The following is a 22,017-nucleotide window of genomic DNA, read 5'->3' as shown; positions in this document are numbered from 1 at the left end:
ACTTAACAGACGTTTGTAATTTTTGCAGGTAATAGCTCTAGCAGATGCAGCAGAAGAAAATCAAGCCAACATGTTCCGGGCACTAACAAAGTTGAAAAGTGCCACCCATCTGGTGATTACGCTGATTAGCCTGTGGCAGAAGCTCAGTGCTGATCAAGTTGCTATTCTGGAGGCAACGTTTTTGCCATTAGCAGAAGATACACAAGAGCTGGTAAGAATCTGTAAGAGCCGCTTGAAAAATGCTCATTGACAGAACTGTAAGTGCTTCAATCTACCTATTTCCCCATGTACTTTGTTGAAGACTGTCCTTTGAAGCGATTTAGTAGCATTATGAGGTTGGTGTTTGATGCAAACTACATTGACTTCACAAGAAAGTGGTAAAGAAGTAGATTATAGAATGTTTTATTCAAAGACATGGGTGATACCAGTTAACTTCTGCTTAATCCATCCTTAGCAAGGCAAGTAGGAGTGTCTTACATAAGTTTAGCTGGGTTTAGCTTCTGTCCAGTTATTAGCAGAAATAGAATAGCCCATTTTTTTTAAAGACTATGATATAAATGCTATGTCATGCTCATGTGTGCTCACATGCACACACTCCAATAGAACTATAAAATATAGACATGTACACACAGCACTATAGTATATTTAATCTATTAAGCATTTCCCATACTTTGTCTTAAGTGTTTGCACATCAGTTTATATAATGGATGAAAGTTATTAAAAAAACCAAACAATTAATAGATAATGTATTTGTGTTCTCCAAACCATGCTCTAGATAGCCCTGCACTGTATAGGTATCTTGCAAATTCTGTTCTGATTTAGTGAGTGTGATGATGTGAGACTGTGTGCAAAATTTGAAGAATGGTCTGTTAAGAAAGTCTCTCCTTGCTAAACACTGCTTTAGCTGAATTAAGGAGTCTTCTAAACTTAAAACAACCAGAGTTGATCTCCAATTAGTTTCAAGTCCAGCCTTTTTACTGGGTTCTAGAAGAAAGGACTTCAAGATAGTGTGCCACAATTAGGAGAGAAATAAACTCTGACATTAATATGTCTCAGAAGTTTCTTTTAAGTATCTGAACTCTAAAGTGTACTGCATAACCTTTCGCAAATGACTTCCACAGAATGAAAAATAAGAATTATCTAAGTATACACTAATGTTAATTTTAATTTTCATGTTCTGCACAGGGTTTTCACAATGTACAGGGCATCCAGATTTTGGTACATACCAGAAATTCTTAGAATGGTTTGTGGCCATGTAGAAAGCTTGTGCTGGGTTCCAAGTGAATCTAAGATCATACTAAATTTCTGCCCTTGAGGGGAAAGTGTTTTGGCATTTCACATGATTTCCACCCATAGCAGGAAAAGCAAAGCAGTTTTGTTGAGATTTGTTTGGAATTTTTCCTCATTTAAACTTGAAAAATCAAGCTTCACAACTGAGGAGTATGCATTCCCATGAATGGAACTGAAAGTTCATATGAATCTCATAAAAGCCCAAACAACCATTTTTTGTATGACTCACTTTTATTTTGCCGTCAGGAATTGCATTGCTTTGACACATGTTTTGATAAAACATGGTGAAATCTGTTCCATGTCTTATAATACAGGATATCACTTCAGGATATATTTCGATGTGGTTTTGATAGTTACCAATATTCCATGTTAATGCTGCGAGACCTCTCATAAATATTGTAAGGATGTACATCCTGCAGAGCAGCCAAGATGAAAAATGTAAACCAACAATAACTGGAGGTGGAAATGGAAATGAAACCTTTACAACATACTGAAAAACGTGCCATATTGAAGTTGTTATGGTACCACAGAAATCTGAATGTAATTGAAGGAGAAATTTAGGCAGGGAAGGGGGAAATCTTCTGACATACCAATGATATTTACAGACAGAAGCTCCTAGCTGGCGTTCAGGTTTCCTTGCAGGCAGTTGAGTGGAACGCTGGTGAAAGAAAGTACTCTGAAGAATTTTTATTTACTCTTCAAACAATTCTGCACAATGGTTTCTTGTGTTTTTATTTGGAGAGAATGTGTTAGAAGACAGTTTAGATGCAGTCTACATCTCAAGAACACATTCTGCCTTGTGAGCATTAAAACTATGGAAATGTTTTTTTTAATAGGAGGGAAATGTTTAGAATATACTGTTACCATAAAAAGAAATGCTTCTCTGACCATAACATTAACATTATTTTCATACATGGATTCCATTTAGGACAGATTGCATCTTGTTTTCTAGACCCGGCAATCACTCCAGTTAGATATTTAGCAATTACAGAAGTGATGTTTTGTGTTCCCATTGTCACCAATTTTTATCTCAGACTGCTTAATGGTTTGTGTTGCTGAAAACTTTTGTATAAGAACATGTGAAGTTTGTTTTTCATGTCTACAAAGATACAGTGAAGTAATAGTGCAAACTTACATATTTTCTGGGGATAACATATATTTGGCATTGTATTTTATTTCCAGCAGTAAACTTCTAACTAGCACCTAAATAGTATTGATTTGATTAAACTGACTAAAAGGTTTGCTCTAGTTTAATAGTGAAAATACAGGGACATTCCCCTTTTTCAGTGATTCTTTAATGAATTATGTACAGTGTATTATAACACCAGCAATTGAATGAGGACTCTTGGGTCTCTGCTTTTGACCAGTGTGACAAATGAGCTAATACTTCTGCTGATGAAACTATTAAGAAAGTGATGCTAAAATGGAATAATAGTCGATTTTATTCACGTGGAAATTAAATGCAGTTTTGTCCCAATGTACTTTGTAACTGTGGGACTAAAGTGAAACCTGTATTCAATATATAAAAGTATATATTGTTAGTATTTCAGAACATAGTGTTACAGCTCCATGCAAACTATATTTAAAATGTATACTGGTTTTGAGTCCTGTGTTTTGCTGTCTCTTGAAATATATGGTACAAAACTATATTAGAGTGCTTTTGGAGACTAATGAATCCATGATCACTGTAATAATATTAGTGATGTATCAGATTTTTTTTTTTTAATGTGATTCACTTTATTTCTGGAGAGTTGGTGACTGTTCTGCAGGACTAAAGTATTCGTTATTAGCTTATAACAAGTAGTGGCAACAATTTGAAGTACTATGAAGTCAGAAAAATGAAAAAAGCAAGGAACATTTTAAAGGATGTTTTTCAGTGATTATAATTTATCAAGCTGCATTATCTAGATTGAAAAAGATACTTGAAAAATACCAGGTTTGTGATAAAATGTATATTTACAATAGAAAATCCTTTTGAGAAGGGAGAGAATTGGTCCAGGCTAATTTAAAGGGTTCAAAGGGTTCATGCTACACAGGATGGTTTTGATAAAATGGTTGCATGGCATCTGGACTGGCTGATGGCTTGTATGTCTGATCATTAAGCTATTAATGCTTTCTTTGTTTAAGATATTACAAAGGGAAAAATGTCTGTCAATACTAACATTCTAACTTTAGGACTGAGGGAAGGCCATCACTAGTATAGCCACCAATAGTAACTTTACTGAAGAATAAATACTTTCATAGTTCTCGTGATGTTACCAAATAACGACATACAGATGCTTCATTGCTCAGCATCATCTCTTTCTTGGTATAGTCACATTTGTGATACTGTAGTTAGCAGTAACAGCAATAAAATGGTATTGAGGAAGTACATTTTCATCTCCTTATGTTAATGTTTGGAATCGTACCAACCAAGTAAATGTCTGTGTTCGATCTTAATTTCTTATTGAAGTTGTAACTTGGAAGGAAAAAGTGCCTGAGGGTGAAATGCATATCTTTAAGTGACTCTGTGATCTACTGTTATTAACTTAAGTTAGTGAATATAAATTTGCTGCTTTGCAGTGTTGATTAGATAAAGTAGAAAAATATACTTTAAGGCAATGATGAGAAAGAGGTGGTGTCAGAAGAAAATAATGAAGTGCCTAGTAAGAGTCATAGGAGTTACAATCAAAAGTGTCTGTGCTTTCTGTAAGATAATGATCTGAATGTAAATCACCAGAAAAAGAAAAGATCAGTCACCTGGGAAAGACTAGATAGCACGCTAGGTTTTATGTATGATAGCAGATGGGTTTTAATGTAGAGTTCTTAAGTAATGTAGAAAATAAGCTTTTGTGGGAAGAATCCTTTACTGAGTGAAAGTTCTCAAGATTAAAGATAAGGTTATTTCTGTAATTCCAGGAGGCTTAATTCTGTCAAGACTGACAGTAGCAAACTTTTAATTGAATTTTTCCATTAATGTATAGTGCTATTGAAGCTTTGAGCTAATAATTACATCTTTGGTGAGAGTAATTTTTGAGCCTTATTCTTACAGTTTATTGGAAATTGTCATTTTTCACTAATTCTTGTAATTAGTTAGAGTATAATCCAACCTAGGTCTTAATCATAGTAAAATACATCTGGAATTAGTTTTTTGTGTCTTATATTTTCTGTACTATCCTTGTTGTTTTAACCACTTTTTAAATGCAAAGCTCCAACTGTGTAACAGACCGAAATATTTTTAAATATGCTGAAACATTTTATATTTTATTGTTTGCCGTAAGCCAGTATGAATTAGCTTTTGGTATTTTGTAAATACTTTGAAAATTTCTTAAACAAAACAAACGAAACCAACCAACCAAATTCAAAACCACCATAAGGCAATGGACAGTGACAACTTGTAACTTGGAATCAGTTTTCCATACAGTTGTATTCTTTATTTCTGTGAACAGACAAGTTTATAGAAGATAGATTATCCCACTCCCCACCTTCTTCTTTCTATGAACAAGGTGAATAATACATCTTAAAATAAGTAGTCTTAGAGGGAGAAGCACATGAAATTTGTTGCCTTTTTTTCCCAGCTGGGAAAAATACATTAAGTGATGTTGACTATCCTTTTTCAAAAATCAACAGTATCAAACAAATCTTCCTCCTGTTTAAATCAAGGCCATGCAACAGAACCATTCAGAAAGGCTATTCTGTTGCAGTCAAACATCTAAGTCCAGTAAAAGTGTGTGTGGGGGAAGGCAGTGGGTTTTAAACTTCTAACCACCGAAATAAAAGGAAGGAGCTTTAGGTTTTTCCTGGTGAAAACCATCATTTTTTAACAAAAAAAAAAAAAAAAAAAAAAGTCAGCCTCAATGCTAAGTTTAGTTTTGGCTCAAAGCATCATAGTATTGACAAATGAGGGAAAGACGGGATGAAGGAATGAGATTCCCACTCTTCCCTGGGTAACAAAGGTCCAGTATGAGGGAGAGGTTAAAAATGGAATAGTGGTACCTGTATCCTGTCAATGACCTTTGCTCAGGAAAGTATATGTGACCCTGCTGGAGAAGAAGAGAAGTAAGAGTGTGGCTCAAATACCAGCCTTCTTTGATTTTATGTTTTGATATGGAAGTTAAACTCTTTTGCTCTGTGCTATGCCTGCTCGCCTGCTCTCAAGAGGACTGGAGGACAACAGAGACAACTAGAGTAGATGGAGAGGACATGGTTGTAACACCATTAAGTTACTACAAATTGATGTGTAACCATTTCTACTTTACTTTTGTTTGTAGTAAGTAATTTGGGTGAAAGAGAGAATTTGATGAGTGAAGTGGTGGTCTCGCCACTGCTTTAAGCACTATCATGGTTCCTTTAAATGTTTGCGAATCATTGTCTTCCTGCACTTAATTGTATTTACTGAGAAGGCAGTGGGCTATGGCAGACATAGCAAGTTGGAAGCACGTTACACAACTACCTACTGATCTTCACCTGTCACCGAATTGGTGTGATTCTTCACAGTGAATTCTGTGGGTAGAAAAGTGTCAGTGTTTTGTTGGTCTGAGAATGAAAGGCCTAGTGGTCTGTTTAAACTTTGGTGTATTAATGAAAAATGAATATATCTTTATCTGTTGCTTCCCACTTCAAAAGACTAGCAGAAGAAGCTATGCCCAATTGTATTTTCCAATTTGTTCTTGTAATGGCTGGTAAGAAGAGGACATAAGATTTTTCTCTTTTTAAGAAACTTACTTCTGGTGGCTGGTAATAGTACTGCTTCTCAAAAACAGCTTTCTCTTTCTCTTCGAGATGCCACAAAATATATTTAAACAAAATCATACATAAATGGGTTTTGATGTTCATTATGAATTGTAAAATTCTAAGGACAGAAATAATTATTGTGTTCTTATTTTGTTTAATTGATTCCCTGGCACTCGTATCAAGCTCAGAACAAGCATTCAGCCTTGGTATGAACTTCATGCTAATGGAGAATCTGACATATCTGTTGCCTAGATGTATTTTTTTTTTAATGTTTTGATAATAAATTTAACTTGAGCTATCACCTTATTTATTCTGCCAGTATTGGAGACACTGAAGTTAATCTTCTGTGGGCTGTCTCTGTTGTGAGCAGAAGCTTACTCAGGGATCTTATTTCTTGGTGTAAATCAGTCAAGGCAGAACTGTGTTGTGCTGTGATTAGTTTGCCTCCAGCATATATCACCTCCTTTAAAACTAACTTGGATATCCTACAAAGTATTGCAGTTGTCCCACGAGACATACCCTTTGTTTGACAGATTAAATAACCCTCTGTTATCAGACATCTGTCTCCATGTAATATTGTGATGGGGACCTCTAAACTTTCTCTTTGTTAGGGAGCATAATCTATCTAGTTCAAGTACAAAGAGAAGCTAAAATACTTTAGTCTAGTGGTAATTACTGAATATGTGCTGCATACCAGAAGTTCAGATCAGTTGTCATCTAAACTGCTTAATGACAAGAGTGATGCATTACAGTGATTATGGCAATGTTGTTCACCAAAAGATCTTAACACTCAATATATATAATCAGTGATTATTTCTTTTGAGTTGTTTCTTTTAAAGAAGCTGATTGTCAGTGGAGAATTCCCTTGATATTGTGTCCTAATTGAAGGATATGCAGACTTCTGCTATGTATTGAAAAGTATTGTACTAGTGTTTTAGAAATATTATCTGATTTATGATTCGTTGTAAAATTCCACTGAAATTACTTATATACTGAAAAAATTATCAGTTTTGGCATTATTAGTATTTTGCCTTTATATTACATCACAGGACAGGGTTTATGGACGAAAAAGTTGCATATTTACTGTTGGTTTTATTTTCTAATTGTCTTACATCAGTTTAAAGCTACAACACTTTTAAGTACTGTAACGCTACGTTAGTATTTGATTTAGAAAAAGCCAACCATGTATCATGGCATTTTCTGAGAAAATAAGATAGAGATACTCCCAATAATTTTATGAAGCTCTCTGTTTATCTTGAAGATATGACTTAATGATGTGCAGCTAAATTCAGAATTTCCCTCAGATCTGGCAGTCAGAAATGTTTCCGAGAGGGTAAATGAAGATCTAATCACCAAACCAGGAAAAGAAACTGGGGGAACCAGTTCTGGTATTACTGCTTTTTGTTTATGGATAGTTGTTCTTGGTTCTAAATTGCAATCATAATGTAACATTTTTTGATCATTATTAGATAACCTATAGCTATTGTTCACACATTGTTTTGTTGTATAATCTGTCTACTAGAATTTACAAAGTTATTGCTATGTAGTGGGAAAAGAAGTCATGTGAATCTTTCATCTTGTTAAAAGATCCCAGAAAACAACTCACTAGTTTTTCACTATGATTTGCAGAGTAGGTATTTTTTCAGATGGAAGTTTTTGCTTTCAGTTAATGGTAAGATACTTAGTCTTAACTCCTAGATTAAGAATGATATATCAGTATTCTCTAATCTGCACAGATGGTGATAGACTCACTTTACAATAGGTTAGGACAGATAAAATTAAAAGAACATAAAGAATGCATAATTCAGTTCTGCCACATTCTGGCTTTTTCAATGAAGCAAGAGTTAGATGTAGCCAAAATATGGTTTTGATACCTCAAAAGTAAAATAGGCATTTGGTCATAAGACAAGGCTGTACAAACAGTGGAGGAGTTCATTATCTTTGCCCAAGCTATTGGCTCAAGCAAAAAACCAGTGATTCCCGCACAAGTTTGAAAATTGGCTACCTAAGTAAAGGTGCAAGTCCGGTTTGCCACTATCCTCGTTGTCCTCACCTGTGCATTTTGGGAGAATAGAAATTCCACAGTTTGAAGCAATAGAGCTGAGTTTAAAGTTACTGGTGACTAGATCAAAAGTACTGTGAGAATTTAAATACAGAATCATTTTTTTGCCAAGTTGTGTGTGTGGTTTTGTGTTTTTGTTTTTTTCAGAGCTAAAATATTTGAGTGTGTATGGTTCCATATTTCACAGCGTTTGGAAACACAAACTCATTTGTCAGGCTTTCATAGCATCTTATGTTGGTAATCTAGTGAAGGATATTGTACTAAGAGTAGGAAAGTTCCTCCCCAAGTGTCACTGATATGAAAATAGAATGTGGGCTGAGATGCAGTGAGATATCTCAAAAAGCTTTTTTTAGTATATGTTTTCTCGACTTTTTTTCTCCAGACCAAGTACAACAAGGTCTGATTTTTCTTCCCGGTATCAAAAAGTATCTTGCTGAACCTCGTGGAAGTTATAGACCTCATTTATGGCAGACTCAGTGTTGGATGTATAGCATTCTTCAGCAAGATGCATGAGTCCTGATGTGTTTGCATGCCTGCAGACAGCTTTGACAGCATCTGCAAAATCCAAACAGCACCTCAGTTTTCCTTGGTAGCTGGTGAAAAGTTCTTGAGGAAAAGAAAGATGAAGTGTTAGATGATTTCAGTGCTAAAAATCAAAACAATAAACCTCTGAAGCTGGCAACTAGGAAGCCAAACTGCTCCATTCATGTAGTGCATACAAGACTTTCTTTCATCATTTTCCAGAAAAGGATCAATGGTTGTAAGAAGTCAAGTTAGAAAGAAAATTAAAGTGGCAAAAAAACCCTCAAAAATTCAGGATTCGCTAATGGCTTCTACAGAAACCCATGATATGTGTGAACTTTCACTATTCCAGACAGGATGTATTTGTATGACAACAAACAAGCATTACTAGTGGAATAATTGTACAATTAGGTGGTTAGAATTTATCTATTGAAAAACATGCCCTCTTCCCTACCTCTCACCCACTCTGCCTTAAAGATCTGCAATGTTGTCCAGAAATAAAATGATAAAAACCAGGTGTTAGAATACATTCTGTATTGCTCCAATTTTGATATATGAGACAACTTGGGAGAAGAGTTGGGCAATATAGATACGTTACGTGTCAAGAAGAAAACTACTGATTTAATTCTAGTCTAATTCTGACCTAATTCTAACCTAATTTTGAAAGTTTTTCTGTGCAAATGAAAAACATCTGATCCTAAAGGACGTAGCCCATTTGGAAATTTGGCTAAAATAATCAGGGATTAATTAAATTTGAGTGGAAGAGCCACCATCTATAGTCATCCTGATATGTTTTGGTGAAACATGCATTTTCCTGAGAGTAAATTACTAAACTCAAAAGCGTGGAACAGTTAGACAGTTGTAGAAATATTTTTACTATGATCCCCACCTGGAGGAGTTCTGTTTTCTTACAGGTGATGCACTCTCTAATTGTTGTCTGTTGTTTCATTAATACACAAAACCCTACAACTGCTAATAATCATATTTTGTTTCTGTGAGCGGGACTTTCTTCTGAGTCGGACTTGGAAAATACATGAAAATATTGAATGATAAAGGTCGTCATCATGATGGAACACAGCTTTCAGAACCTTTGCTTAGTAATGCTTGTTTTGCTAGATTCCTGAAACACCCACTACTTTAATACTCTTCTTCTACATTATGTGGTAAAATATTAGTTTAGGAGCACCATTCTTAGAAGACAAATACTGCATATCCTGTAAGACAGCGTCAGAAACGTTATTTTGATTTCTAAGCCATATGCATTGTCAGTTTTCTTTCCATACCTGAAGACATTATAGAAAGAGGTTTTGGCAAATCTTGATTTAAGTTTGATGTCCATAGAACAGAATCCTCCAAAAACTATTTGTCTTATATTTAGTGCAGAAGTGTCCAGTAGTTTGTGAATTGTGTGAGGACAAAAATACCACAGAAAGAACAAACTTTTAAATGGCAAGTGTACTTTTCAGGAAAGAATCTGTCATACAGATTTCTGTCAGGTGAAGTTGCCATAGAATGTCAATATATGTGAATATCTTTACCAAGCAGGACTCAAAATGGGAAGTTCTTGGAGAAAGTTGTTTATGCTGGTGGAGTTTCTACTAAATAAATATTTCTACATTGAACAGATAACGTTGCTGTTTCTGTTGTCACTGGCAGTTACAGCACAGCTGTGCAGAAATGACAAGTTTATCTGTGACACTTCAAAAAAACCCAACAACTTATAAAGCATTTTTTCTAAAGCTAATATTTCCATTCTACTACCGCAAAATGTGAGAGCATTCATTAAAATTTTAGTATCTGATGTAGCTTGAAAATATTTTCTACCTTTTTTTTTTTGTTACCTTTTACTTCTCTGTTTTTTGCATTTGTCTTTTATCCCTTGTAATTTGTATGGAGTAGGTAAGCATCCCGAGTCCAAATCCTGTTAACATATTTTGCAATGTACAGAAGACTTGCAATGCTGCTGGCATGAACTGTCCATTCGCAACTATCTACTTTTCAGTGAGCTCTGAGAAATATTTTTACATATTTCAATTTACTTTAAGATGTTCTTCTTTATGTTCTCTGATCATTATTTGACAATAAGCCAAATTGTTATGCTGTGTTGATGTAGCTAACTGGGCAATTTTGTGGAAAGAAAAGATCATAGCATGGTGGCTTGAGGTGTTCTAGATGCGTTGCAGCTGATGTTGTTACTGGGATGAATTTCAGCTTACTACAGTGATTGCTTAGAGCTACTTCTGCACCTCTAGGTTCTGGTCCTGAATAGGAGTCAGTATTCTGGCAGTTTAGGGATATGAACAGTATCATGCACATTGAAGTAGCTATTTTAATTCTACTTTTTCTGGCTTTTATGGGTCTTGTGAAATGTTAAAGATTTTTTTTCCCTGATGATCACAAGCCACTCTGTCTGACTTGCTAAAAGGAACTGACAGATTTAATTAAAGCAAGACTAAATGGCCTAATGGAGAAAGAGCCATGAGAACATCTAACCATTTTAGAATAATACTGTGTTGTAGTGGGCTTATATCATCAGCAAGCATTCGTTGAGAAGTTGCTGCCTTTCTGCATTACCTAATACAAGAATGGAATTGGTTCTGAAAGTCTTTGTTGTTGGACTTGGGGGCAAATACTTCTGCTTGAAACTCTTTAACCAGAGTCAAAGGCATGGCGAAGATTTCAGTAACTTCCAGTCCCGTCTATGTATTTAATGTAAGCACACTTTCAAGAGACAACATTCACCTCTCAACTACAGTCAAAACAATCTTCTTGTGGCATTTAGAACAATGTTTTTTTTTTGTTTGCAGACTAAATCATTAGCTTTGTCTCTTTTAAAACTTTGTAGGTTTAATTTTCAAGCTAAATAATGTCTTTTATGTGGCTGGCATTTACACATTTGCTTTGTCTTGTTTTACTTTCATATCACAAGGATGTTTCCATCAGTCTGAGTGGTACAATAGTTAATTCTACTGACCTATTATATACTTACAATAAGCATCACAAAGTGAACTAGGGTTTACATTCAAAGAAAACTTTTTGTTCATCTCTTAAGCTTGGCAAAATTGGGTTTCTGTGGTAGTCTGTATTAAAATAGAATAAAAGTCATTGTGGTCTTATGGTTAAAATTACAAACCTAAATGGTACTTTTACTTGTGTTATGGTGCAATGTAGTGAACTAGTTAAAATTTCAAACTTCACGAAAGCCCCTGCATGTTCAGTTTCCGTGCTTTGGCTTACTTCTGTCTTGGGCATTTTGGGTTCAAATCCTTTGTAGGATTTCAGCTCTGGTGCATTATGTGAATTTATGACAATTGCAGAGTACTAAAAGAAAGGAAATGCTGTGTCATAAAATCTGAGCTTTCATTCTCAACACATCCCAAGGCTCCTTTCTGACTCCCAGTTGCATTGTTTCTTTGCTTATGTGTATTCTTTTTAAAGCCCAAGAACTATCTGAAAGTAAATCTATGTATTATTTAGATCTATTACAGGTTTTTCTCACAGAACAAAATATAATTCACAAAGATTGCTCTAGCAAAGGTCTTTTGCAAATAAACGTACTCAATATAATGATACTTTTTAAACTTTTCAGAATAAGGGTTTAAGAAAGAAGTACTTATCAGGCTGTTTCTACAAAGCAGCATACCTGTATGACTAGTTGCTATAATATGGTCCAGGTAAAAGTTGATGATTTTTAGTAGTGTCATAACTTCAAAAGTCTTGATAATATTTTAAAAAATATTTACCTGGGTTTTATGTACCCTTTATATATTTAAGATAATCCTATAGGGTATCCTTGCAAATCATAGATTTGATTGTCCACTGCTTCAATGATTAGTCAAATTGATCTGTCTATAGAGTTTATCAGTTAGATGGGGCTTGACTTGGCTATCTAGATGTGTGTTCAAAACCTTCAAGGTTTCAGAAGAACTTTTAGTAAAGTCTAATATTAAACAATATGGAGAAAAGTAGACTTTCAGTTTATCCATTACCTGTGTAAGTACAGCTTAAAAATTGTTAAAACCTGTTGAATTTTTTCAGGTTAAAGCAACAAATGGCTTTATTTTGCATGGAACGTGCACATGGTGAAACATTTAGGTAAAATATCCTACTTTTTTGTGTGTGTTTTGTTTAAAGTGATGTGAGAGAATGTGCTGTATTATTATCTACTTGAGCATCTCTCATAGTTACTAGATCTTGTCTGTGTTGGAAGCAGTTCAACCCTTGTTCTGAGGGGAAACACGAGGCAAAAACCTCTGTTTCTCCCAGAAATTCCAGTGTGATGTTTGCAGCAGAGGCTGTTAGATTCTTGGTGTTTTCCAAGTGAAATCACTTTAGTGTCTTTAGAAACTGGACTTGGTACTTTTTCTTGTTCATGTGTTTGCAATGGAAACCAGCCGCTGTAAATGTCTGTGCTGTGCAGCTAGATCAGATTTTGACTGGACCTCAGTAGCAGCAACTTAGCTTAACCAATACTTCATCTTACACTTCATTAACTTCCAGTGATTTACGAATTATGCTGTTGGTGGAGACAAGTGGAATCTAAAAACCAAAGAAAATGCTTGTGGGTCGTTATACAGTATAAATATGTTAATAAGCTAAACTACATGAGTAAACTTGTAAAATCTGATAAAAGGCCCTATCTCATGCTTCTCCATACATGTCCTATACATCTTAAAGACTGTATTGAAATCCTTGTCTCGGATCCCGCCTCTGTGTGTGTGTCTAGTTGACCTTGTCTATTGATCGCTCTTGCGGAGTGGAGTCTTGCAGCCAAGCAGCAGGGCCACAGTGCTGTGTCTCCTAACAGGGCCTGACCTCCAGCTTCACTAGAACCACATTCCCTACCTGCATGTTGTGTCAGAGGATCAATGCCTTTTCTACAGCCTGACAATTTATCTGCAGCATCTCACATACTGGATGAGTTTTATTGTCTAGAGTTTTAAAGTAACAGTTGGTTAGTCATTTAGCCTGCAAGGAACATAATTTTGGAGGTTTCTTCTTGTTTGGCAAATGGTAGAACCTAAAAATATTCCTAAAAGTTAGATACTCTAGATTAAACCTATGCCAAAATGAGACTAAATGTATAATCATAGTCACACTCAGATAAGCTGTAACATCTGAGGAACATTAATGATAATATATATGGAATATAAGTGATATGTACTACTACGCCTTAGGCCTGCTAGTATCACAAATCTACATTTGGTCTTCAGACTCTGCAGTGTATACAATTTTCTCAAAAGAAAGTGCCAATCTCTTCCTATTACCTACAAGAGAAAAATACTAATATATACATGTAAAATATTAAGCTAAGCCTTTCTCAGTGAAAAAGTTAAATAAGTGAATTAATTATTTTTCGTATCTATTTCAGCTGATACAGTTGATATGAAGAATTTGCATGGTTTAGTAATACATCTTTCTGTGAGTCTTGACTCAGGTTTGTTGTGGCAGTTATGGCAATGCTTGCTGGACATAGAATGATGGATTACTGGTATCACACTCTTGCTGAAGGTGTTCCTTTCAGACCTCAAATATGCAGAACACTACACAGAAAGCCATTAGTGAATATTACAGCTATGACTGTAGAATCATTCTTCAGTGTGTGCTATACACTGGAACACCTTCTGCTTCAAACACCTTTTAGCTTTTTATTTTAATAAGTAAAGGGTGAAGAATTTTTCCTGTTCCTTCAATTCTCCCCTTGCACCAATAAAAATTGCTGACAAATACAACCTTATTGGCAGCCATTAATTCTTAGTTGTATGAAATCACCTCAACAGATTTCCATCAAGATTTTTTTTCACGTAGAGGTAGATTTTGTGTACTCTTTCACTGATCATAAAGGCTGCTTTGGATTTTACCATGCTTACTAGGTCAACAGTCCTTGAATTGGAGAAGATAGTTTTATGGTCTACTGAGAAACCACTTTTACATGGAAATGAAATACAAGAACAAGGGTTGGAAAATGTTAAGGTTATGGTACAAAGTAAAACATACCTATGCGAGCCAAGGCCAGAATACTAGCCACTTTTAATTTCCTGACTTTTGTTAGCTTGTATTTCAGTCTCGTTATTTAAATGCTCCTTTTGCCTGCTTTTTTATATCTTATTTGAAGGGATATATTGGCCAGCTTCTCAGCTACTGTATGCTGACACCAGTTAATCACGTGTTTCTTTGTCTTGTAGTGAAACTCAAGATTCTTATGTTTATGTTGTCTTGCTTTTCATGATTTGTAGTATAATTAGAAGCGCCTGGTTTCACTGTTTTTTTGATGCTTTGTACATATTAAGTTTCATTGCCCAGTATGTGGGAATGCAGACAGCATTTACCAGCTCATTAACCTCTTTAAATTGGCTGTGGGATGGATTATTTCCTGTCACCATCACAGGTCAGTGGATGGATTACACTCCAATGGACTTTTTCTAAAACAATTGACAAATGTTAAGCTACCACAGCATTGGTTGACTGGCATAATTTTTCCAATTTACATGTTTTTGGGAGGGAAATTCAGGTGAGGCAGTAGGTTAATATTATTGTTCTGAAATCAGGAAAGGCAAATGTTGACTAAGAAAACCCCACTAGTTGATCCTGTTCCTCTATTTCAATGTTTTGCATACAAACATCACATTTTCAGGACACTATTAAGAATGGTGTATGGTTGGACTAGGATGTAGTGCCTGTGACTGTGTGATCTCGCTGTTGTGCTTGGCTGCTAGTAAGTGTCTGTCCTGAACCTGTTCTTAGGAAGCTAAAAGGTTGGGAAAGGTGGCCTTTGCTCCTCTGTGTTGAAAGTACTACCCTAGCCTTCACAAAAGCCATATGTATCTAATAAAAGAAGTTCACAAACCTTGTTTGCTTGACAGTGGACTCCAACGGGGTTGTCGCTGTCATTGTTTCAAATGTTACACTTACTCAGCCACGGAAATTTGTATAGGTATGTGATTTTGCTGTTCCTCTGAGCACTTTCAGTCAAGTAGAATGCACCACGAGAAGGAGCTTAAAGACTAGAAGACTCTGGGGTTGTATTAAGTACAACTGGATACTTGACTTTTCTTTTTTCATTCTGCGTGAGTAATCACCACATAAAGAACAACCTTGGTGTTACTTTCTGTTAGCTTAGCAGCTGATAGAGCTGGGTGGTTCCAGACCATAGCCTCAAAACTTCTCAAGTCAATAAAGACTGTTGCCAAAGTAAGTTCGAACTAATCAGGGTTGTTGAGAAAGCAGGCCACTAATACTGCAGAGATTGAACATTACTTCCCTGTATGTGTAGGCATCAGATATGTAAAACTTGCTTACAGGTAGCTGAATGCTAAGAGATGTTACGACTCCCAAAGTTAGCAGACCACAAAACCCTTCAGATGAGTTGCTAACTGTCCAAGCTCTGTAAGATTGTAATGAAAAGGCATGAGCAGGCTTTGTGGTTGTCTTACAGGTTCATTAATTATAGACACTTTGGATTAATCACAGTCACATCACAGAGTGTAATTTAAGATTACAAAGTGTGTCAAGAAGAGTCAATTCTGTATTGCACACTGCATAAATTAGATAAATGCCATATATTAGATTTTACATATTAACCTAATAACCTTGTCACAAATAATAAGACTTCTGCTCGACAGATTTCCTACTTAAAGGAGCATCTTGATTTGTTTGTGTCACGGAAAACCCTGATACAAATTGCAAACTTGAAACTAACTTTTAAAGGTGCTTTTTAAGGTGCCACATTAAAAGAAACTTGTTTTTACAGAGTGTTATGTGCAAGAGTAAACACTTCATTTTGTGGAAATACATTAACTGTTTATGACACTGAATATAGCTTTTTATCCTAAAAGCTTTTCCGTAGGTAGCTGCTTGTTTGAACTGATTGCTAAGCTGGTCTTCTGTAACCTGATCTGGTTGAAGATGTCACTGCTTATTGCAGGACAGTTGGACTGGGTGACTTTTGAAGGTCCCTTCCAACCCAGACTATTCTGTGATTCTCATAAGAGTTTATAGCTTGATACTGTGCTGTTAGAAATCTAAGTCTCAGCTCATCAGAGCACTGACACACCTGTGCTAATGCTGTGGGTATCGTAACTTAATAAATGGATACTGAATAACTGCAGCTTTGAGTTGCAATTGTGGTGTTCCATGCTATGGGGATATTGTCAGAATCTTAGTGATTCCGAAGAATGTATGGTTGGATACCTTATTTTTTTTCCTGGCTTTGACATATATTCTATAACATTATGCTGGAAACATATTATATTTGTATTTACATCTCAGTTCTGTTCTTAATTCTAAATGTCACATCCAGGAACTTCTGGGTTTTAGTTATTAAAAAAACTACTGAATTGAACTGCTATGTCACATACTGTCCATATATTATTATTGAAATGATATTTGTCTGTCAATTTTAATATTGGAAAGAGTTTGTTTAGTGTGGTTGTGTGTTTTGTTGTTGTTGGCTTGTTGTTGTTTTATTTGTTTTATTTTTTAAATTTTCTATCCAGTTTTTGCTTGTAGAAGCTGAAGGACTGGGTATTCATGACAGTCATTCACCTCCAAATTATATTTATGTATCTGTATAATTTGAAAATTCTTAGTCCTTGATTTGGTACTTTGTTTTTATTATGCTATACCATATTACGGTTCACCTAATTTTGTTTAATTTTCTTTTCTTTAATGCAGGGTTGGGAAGAAGCTGTGGATGCTGCCATTTCTTATTTGTTAAGAACTTGCTTGTCAAAGAGCTCTAAGGAACAGGCCCTGAATCTCAGCAGCGAGTTGTGCATGCCCAAAGATACCAGCAGACTGAAGAAGAACATCACAGTCTTCTGCGATAGATTGGCCAAAGGTGGCCGCCTTTCCTTAAGCACAGACTCAGCCACTCAGCAAGCTGCTGTCATGCCAGGTAAGACAAGAAGTACATGTTCATAATTGAAAATATGTATTTGTGCATTAAAATTAAAAATTGTGCACATTTCATTGTACTAGAAGTTTGTTTTTCACTGGTTGTGTTGCTGACCAATAGAATGAGTTAGGTAATAAGATAATTTTAAATCTAATTTCTAATTCAGTTTGATCGCTTATGGCTGTTCTTACAGCACATGTGTAGTAATGTAGTAGTAAATGAACCCCAGATGGTCATCTTTATGCTATAAATGTCTTATCACTTATTTCTTTACACTTTTCAATTGAATGTATACATGTGCTTTTTTCTAACGTGATGGAAACTTGAGTAGTGAAAAGTCCTACTTTCTTGATAGATAAATGATTATGGTAGCATTATTTGCTTTAGGGCATATCTGTATGACTAAATATGAAGTACTGATAACACAGAATAAAAAATCTGCAACTTTAGGAAGGACTAGTTGGCTGGGTGGTAGCTCACAGAAAGCATGAAAGTAAAGATGAAACTAAGCAGGTGTTGAATTAATATTTATCTTTTGGAAGAGGAATGTGGAGACTTCAGAGTGCACAATGATTTTAATGAATGTCATGGAGTTACCATTTTTTAAAGAAATTTTATTTGCATTCTTTTCTACATTCCTACTTTTTAGTAACAGTTGGAACAAAGCCACACTTTTCTGCAGAGTACTGTTGCAAGACATTTTCTTCGTGATGTTTTTTCTCTAGTGAGAAAGACAGTCTCTTAATAAACATCATGTACTTCTGCTAACTTGGAAACAGGTTGGTTTTTTTTTTTTTTCCAAGCTTCCTACTCTGAATTTGATTGGATGTTCATTCAGCTTCATAGTCTCCTAAACCACATAATATCACTATGGTCTTTGGCCTCAATGACATCCTTCACCTACAACAGCCTTCACGTCTGTAGGGAAGAGTATGTATTGTATACACACTTCATGCTTAAAATTGGGAGGTTACTTATTTTGTCTTCATGGGTATTGTTTTTGATAAAGTTTGGAGTTATGTTAGGCCAGTATCTTGATTTTCTGTATTTTCTTACATTGTGAAGAATAATTCCTGGTTAATATAATCTGAACGGCCTGTGCAATGTTTCAGCAACTCAGAAGTCCTGGTTATGAGAATGTAAAATGGCTACAGACTATGCAATGGTAGGAACCATATATACATAACTTTTGTTTAGTGCTACACTATGCCCATATCTGGAAGCAGACTGATTATCATATGAAAAAGTGAGCCAGAATAAGTGTCAAATTAGTTTTACAAACTTTTGTTTGTATTCCTTTGCAAGACTAAAATATGTGTTGAACTTGGAAAATATTATATAGGCATTCTTTTTCCTTCTAAGAATTTTGAAAAGGTGTAAATAGCTGCAGTTCATCTTTTTCCACCTAAGCTAATATGTCAGACTGATTTAATAAGGAAGTTCACTTCTCCCTGTTCAATTGGATAGTGTTATTGTGTTCAGGGGACTATTCAATTTGAGTATGATTAATTCTGTTAGGAAAAGAGTAAAATTTTGAAAAATTGTAAACAAATTAGAAGCCCTGATCTTGTTGAAGGACCTTGGGAAAGCAGTCTGGTCATGCTCTCCATATTGCATATATAAAGATTAAAATTCTTAATATTGCTAAGCCTGTTTTTTTTGTTTTTTTGGTTTTTTTTTCTCTTACATGGGGCCAAAATAACACCAAGAATTCATGAGTGATGTGTACTAGAAATATTTTTACCCTTGTGGTACAGATGGACACTTATACTACCTCTCAAATAAAAATAATACAAGGAGGAGGTACATTCCAAGTCAAACATAAGATACTTGACTCTGGGCTGTTAGCCATGTATTGATGGTATGTGGGACCAAGATGACCATTTTACATGATGAATAGTGAAAAATTAAGTACCTGTAAGGCGCTGTTTGAGACCTGGTGTAGCAACACTAACTGTTTTAGCTATACTTGAAACACCTGAGGAGGGGAAGTGGAGAGGGAGGTGCTGAGCTCTTCTGCCTGGTACCCAGTGTCCGGGACGGCCTCCCCTGGTACCCCCACCCACCACCACTGTCTCCTGCCAAGGGCCCAGGGGATGTGTCTCAGCTCAGCCTGGGACCTTGGGTCCCTGCCTGAGCCGTGTTGTAGGTGTGTGTGTGGCCGTCCCGTCTCTGCCTCTGTCCCTGGCTGTGCCTGGGCCCTGCCCTGCAGAGGGAGGCTCTCCTGGATGGAGGGAGCCCTCAGGGCTCTGTGAGGACTTGTCGTGCAGAACTCAAGGCATAACACAGCATAACTATTCTATTCTTTTCTATTCTATCCTATGCATTGTATTCTCTTCCGTGTGCTCACCATGAGTCAAATGCAGATGGGAATATTATTTACATGAAATGGCAGGGGGTTTTCAGCTCCAGAAACATTTTCAAGTGCACAGAACACAAAGGATATGAGTGGAAACAGGATTTGATTATATTTTATTTTATTTTAGATTATTCTAGGTCACTTACTGACTCTGTTTACAGAGCCGATGCTCATGAGCATTAACACAATGCCCACGTGTAGCCAGGAGCAGGCTGATGCATTCTTCAGTTTACCTTGAAGAAACATCCCTTGCAGGCTGGCAAAGGCAAGTTACAGAACTGCAAGAACAGCAGCAGCAATATAGGCCAAGCTGTCCCTGTGTCCTGAAGTGGGAGAATGTGAGGAATGAGGCTGGGGACAGACCACACACAAAAGAAGAAGATGAGGAAGGAGAAGGAGAAGAGGAAGAGGAAGATGAGGAAGGAGAAGAAGAAGATAAGAAAGAAGAAGAGCTGTGTGGGAGATCCAGAGGGTGCAGCAAGCTGGGAGCCCTTCCAAGCACCGTCTGTTTTGCAGCAGCCAGAACCCCTGGGCAAATGGAATCCAGGGAAGAGAAGAGCTGGCTCCTGCTGCAAAGTTGCTCTGGGCAAGAAAGCCCAAGAGAGCCAGGGGCTGCGCTCAATGCTATGGAAGACGAGAAGGAATTCCTAGGGGAACACTTGGGACCCAGCCTTGGACTCCAGGAAGCTTCCTCCTCCCGGCTGCAGGGCACAAGAGGCCGTCTTCCTGGTGCTTGAGCAGCAGGCAGGAACCAAGCCAAAAGGGCTCAGAGGAGCTCTGCAAAGTGGTCATGCTCAATGCTGCAGAGGAAGGCAAAAAACCCCCGGGGACCAGGGCCAATCTGCCCCGGGGGAAAATTCCTTCCTGACCCCAATGCTGGCGATCGGCTGTTCCCTGAGCATGTGAGCCAGACCTGGCTCCTTGTCCCATAGGCTGGTCGTGCCTCCCAGGAACTGCCCAAGCCCTATTACCACTAAACCCGGAGTCATCTCATCTCATGGGCTTCTGCGAGTGCCCAAATACCTGTGGCCAGATTGAACTTGAGGGCAAGAATCCTTCCTGTGCCTGTCAGGACAGCAGGGGCTGCTCCGAAGCACTGGGATCCCTGGCAACGTCTCTGTATCCTGTTGCTTACCACTGCTGCCCCTGGCTCTGCAGGGGATGAAGACAGCGAGCTCCGCAGTGCTCCTCCAGAAGTCAATCTCTTGCTCTTACCACTGCTTGTGCCTTGGGCACTTGTAGGGTTTGGTGGTTCTTCTGATCTCCTCTGAGGGGTATGCATCTGTTCGCTGAACAGCGAAGTAGGATTTCTATCCGTCAGGTGCACTTTGAACTTAATCCTTTTCCATTCCAATTGTTTGTACACGGTTTGAAGGTTGTTGAAGGTTTGTTGTTGAAGGTTTGTGATTCGAGGTTGTTTGTTTAGGGTTTCTTGGTTCAGGCTTGTTTGGTTGGGGTTGGTTGTTTAGTTTAGGGTGGTTGGTGGAGGCTCTTTTGGTTTAGATTGAAGTTGTTTGTTCTAGGCTGGCTTAGGTCATTTGGTTTAGGTTGGTTGAGACTGGTTGGTTGGTTGAGGTTGGCTGGTTGGCTATTTAAGGCTGGTTGTATTTGGTTGCTTTTTTTACACTGAATTAAGATCTAATTAGGTTGTTGGTAGATTCTTTCTTTCTACCTTGTTTGAAGCTTGTTGCTTTGTACGTTGGTTGAAGTTGGTTGCTTTGTCTGGGTTTCCATGAGTTCTTTACATGAGTTGTTTTCTGATTAATTGTTGTGGTTGGTTGTTTGATGCTGTATGAGGTTGTTTCTAGGTTCTTTGTAGGTTGTGTGTTCGTAAGGCATTTAAACCTTGTTGGTTTAGGCTGTTGAAGGCTGGTTCCGTTTGGTTTAGATAGGTGGTGTAACCTTAGTTGTTTGGGGTTTCTGTTTTAGCTTGGTTTAGGTTGGTTACTTCAAGTTGTTTGTTGTATGTGGTTTGATGTTATTTTGTGAAGGTTGACTTGTGTTGTTTGGTTTAGGTGGGTTGGATTTCCTTGTTTCTGTTAGGTTGTTTGGTTGATGTTTTTTTTTTTCAGAAAGGTTCTTTGGGGTAGGTTGTCTTAGTCTGGCTTAGATTTTTGATTGAGGTATGTTGGTTCAGGGTGTTTAGGTGGTTTAAGTTTTTTTTTTTGAGGAAGG

The 22,017-nt window shown here is 36.8% G+C and overlaps 1 protein-coding gene across 1 annotated transcript in view; it reads left to right on the top strand.

The window, feature by feature from the left end:
• The window catches only part of BBS9 (Bardet-Biedl syndrome 9), a 343,165-nt gene that overhangs the window by 134,406 nt on the left and 186,742 nt on the right, over positions 1–22,017 (top strand). Inside the window, exons 20-21 of the mRNA XM_080338643.1 lie at positions 29–211; positions 17,261–17,483. Of these exons, the coding sequence (XP_080194769.1) occupies positions 29–211; positions 17,261–17,483 (406 nt within the window). The remainder of the gene's footprint in view (positions 1–28; positions 212–17,260; positions 17,484–22,017) is intronic.

Source organism: Nesoenas mayeri, assembly GCF_963082525.1.
Source record: "Nesoenas mayeri genome assembly, chromosome: 2".
NCBI lineage: Eukaryota > Metazoa > Chordata > Aves > Columbiformes > Columbidae > Nesoenas > Nesoenas mayeri.
The sequence above is the reverse complement of the archived record's forward strand: the minus strand, read 5'-3'. Positions and strand labels throughout refer to the sequence as shown.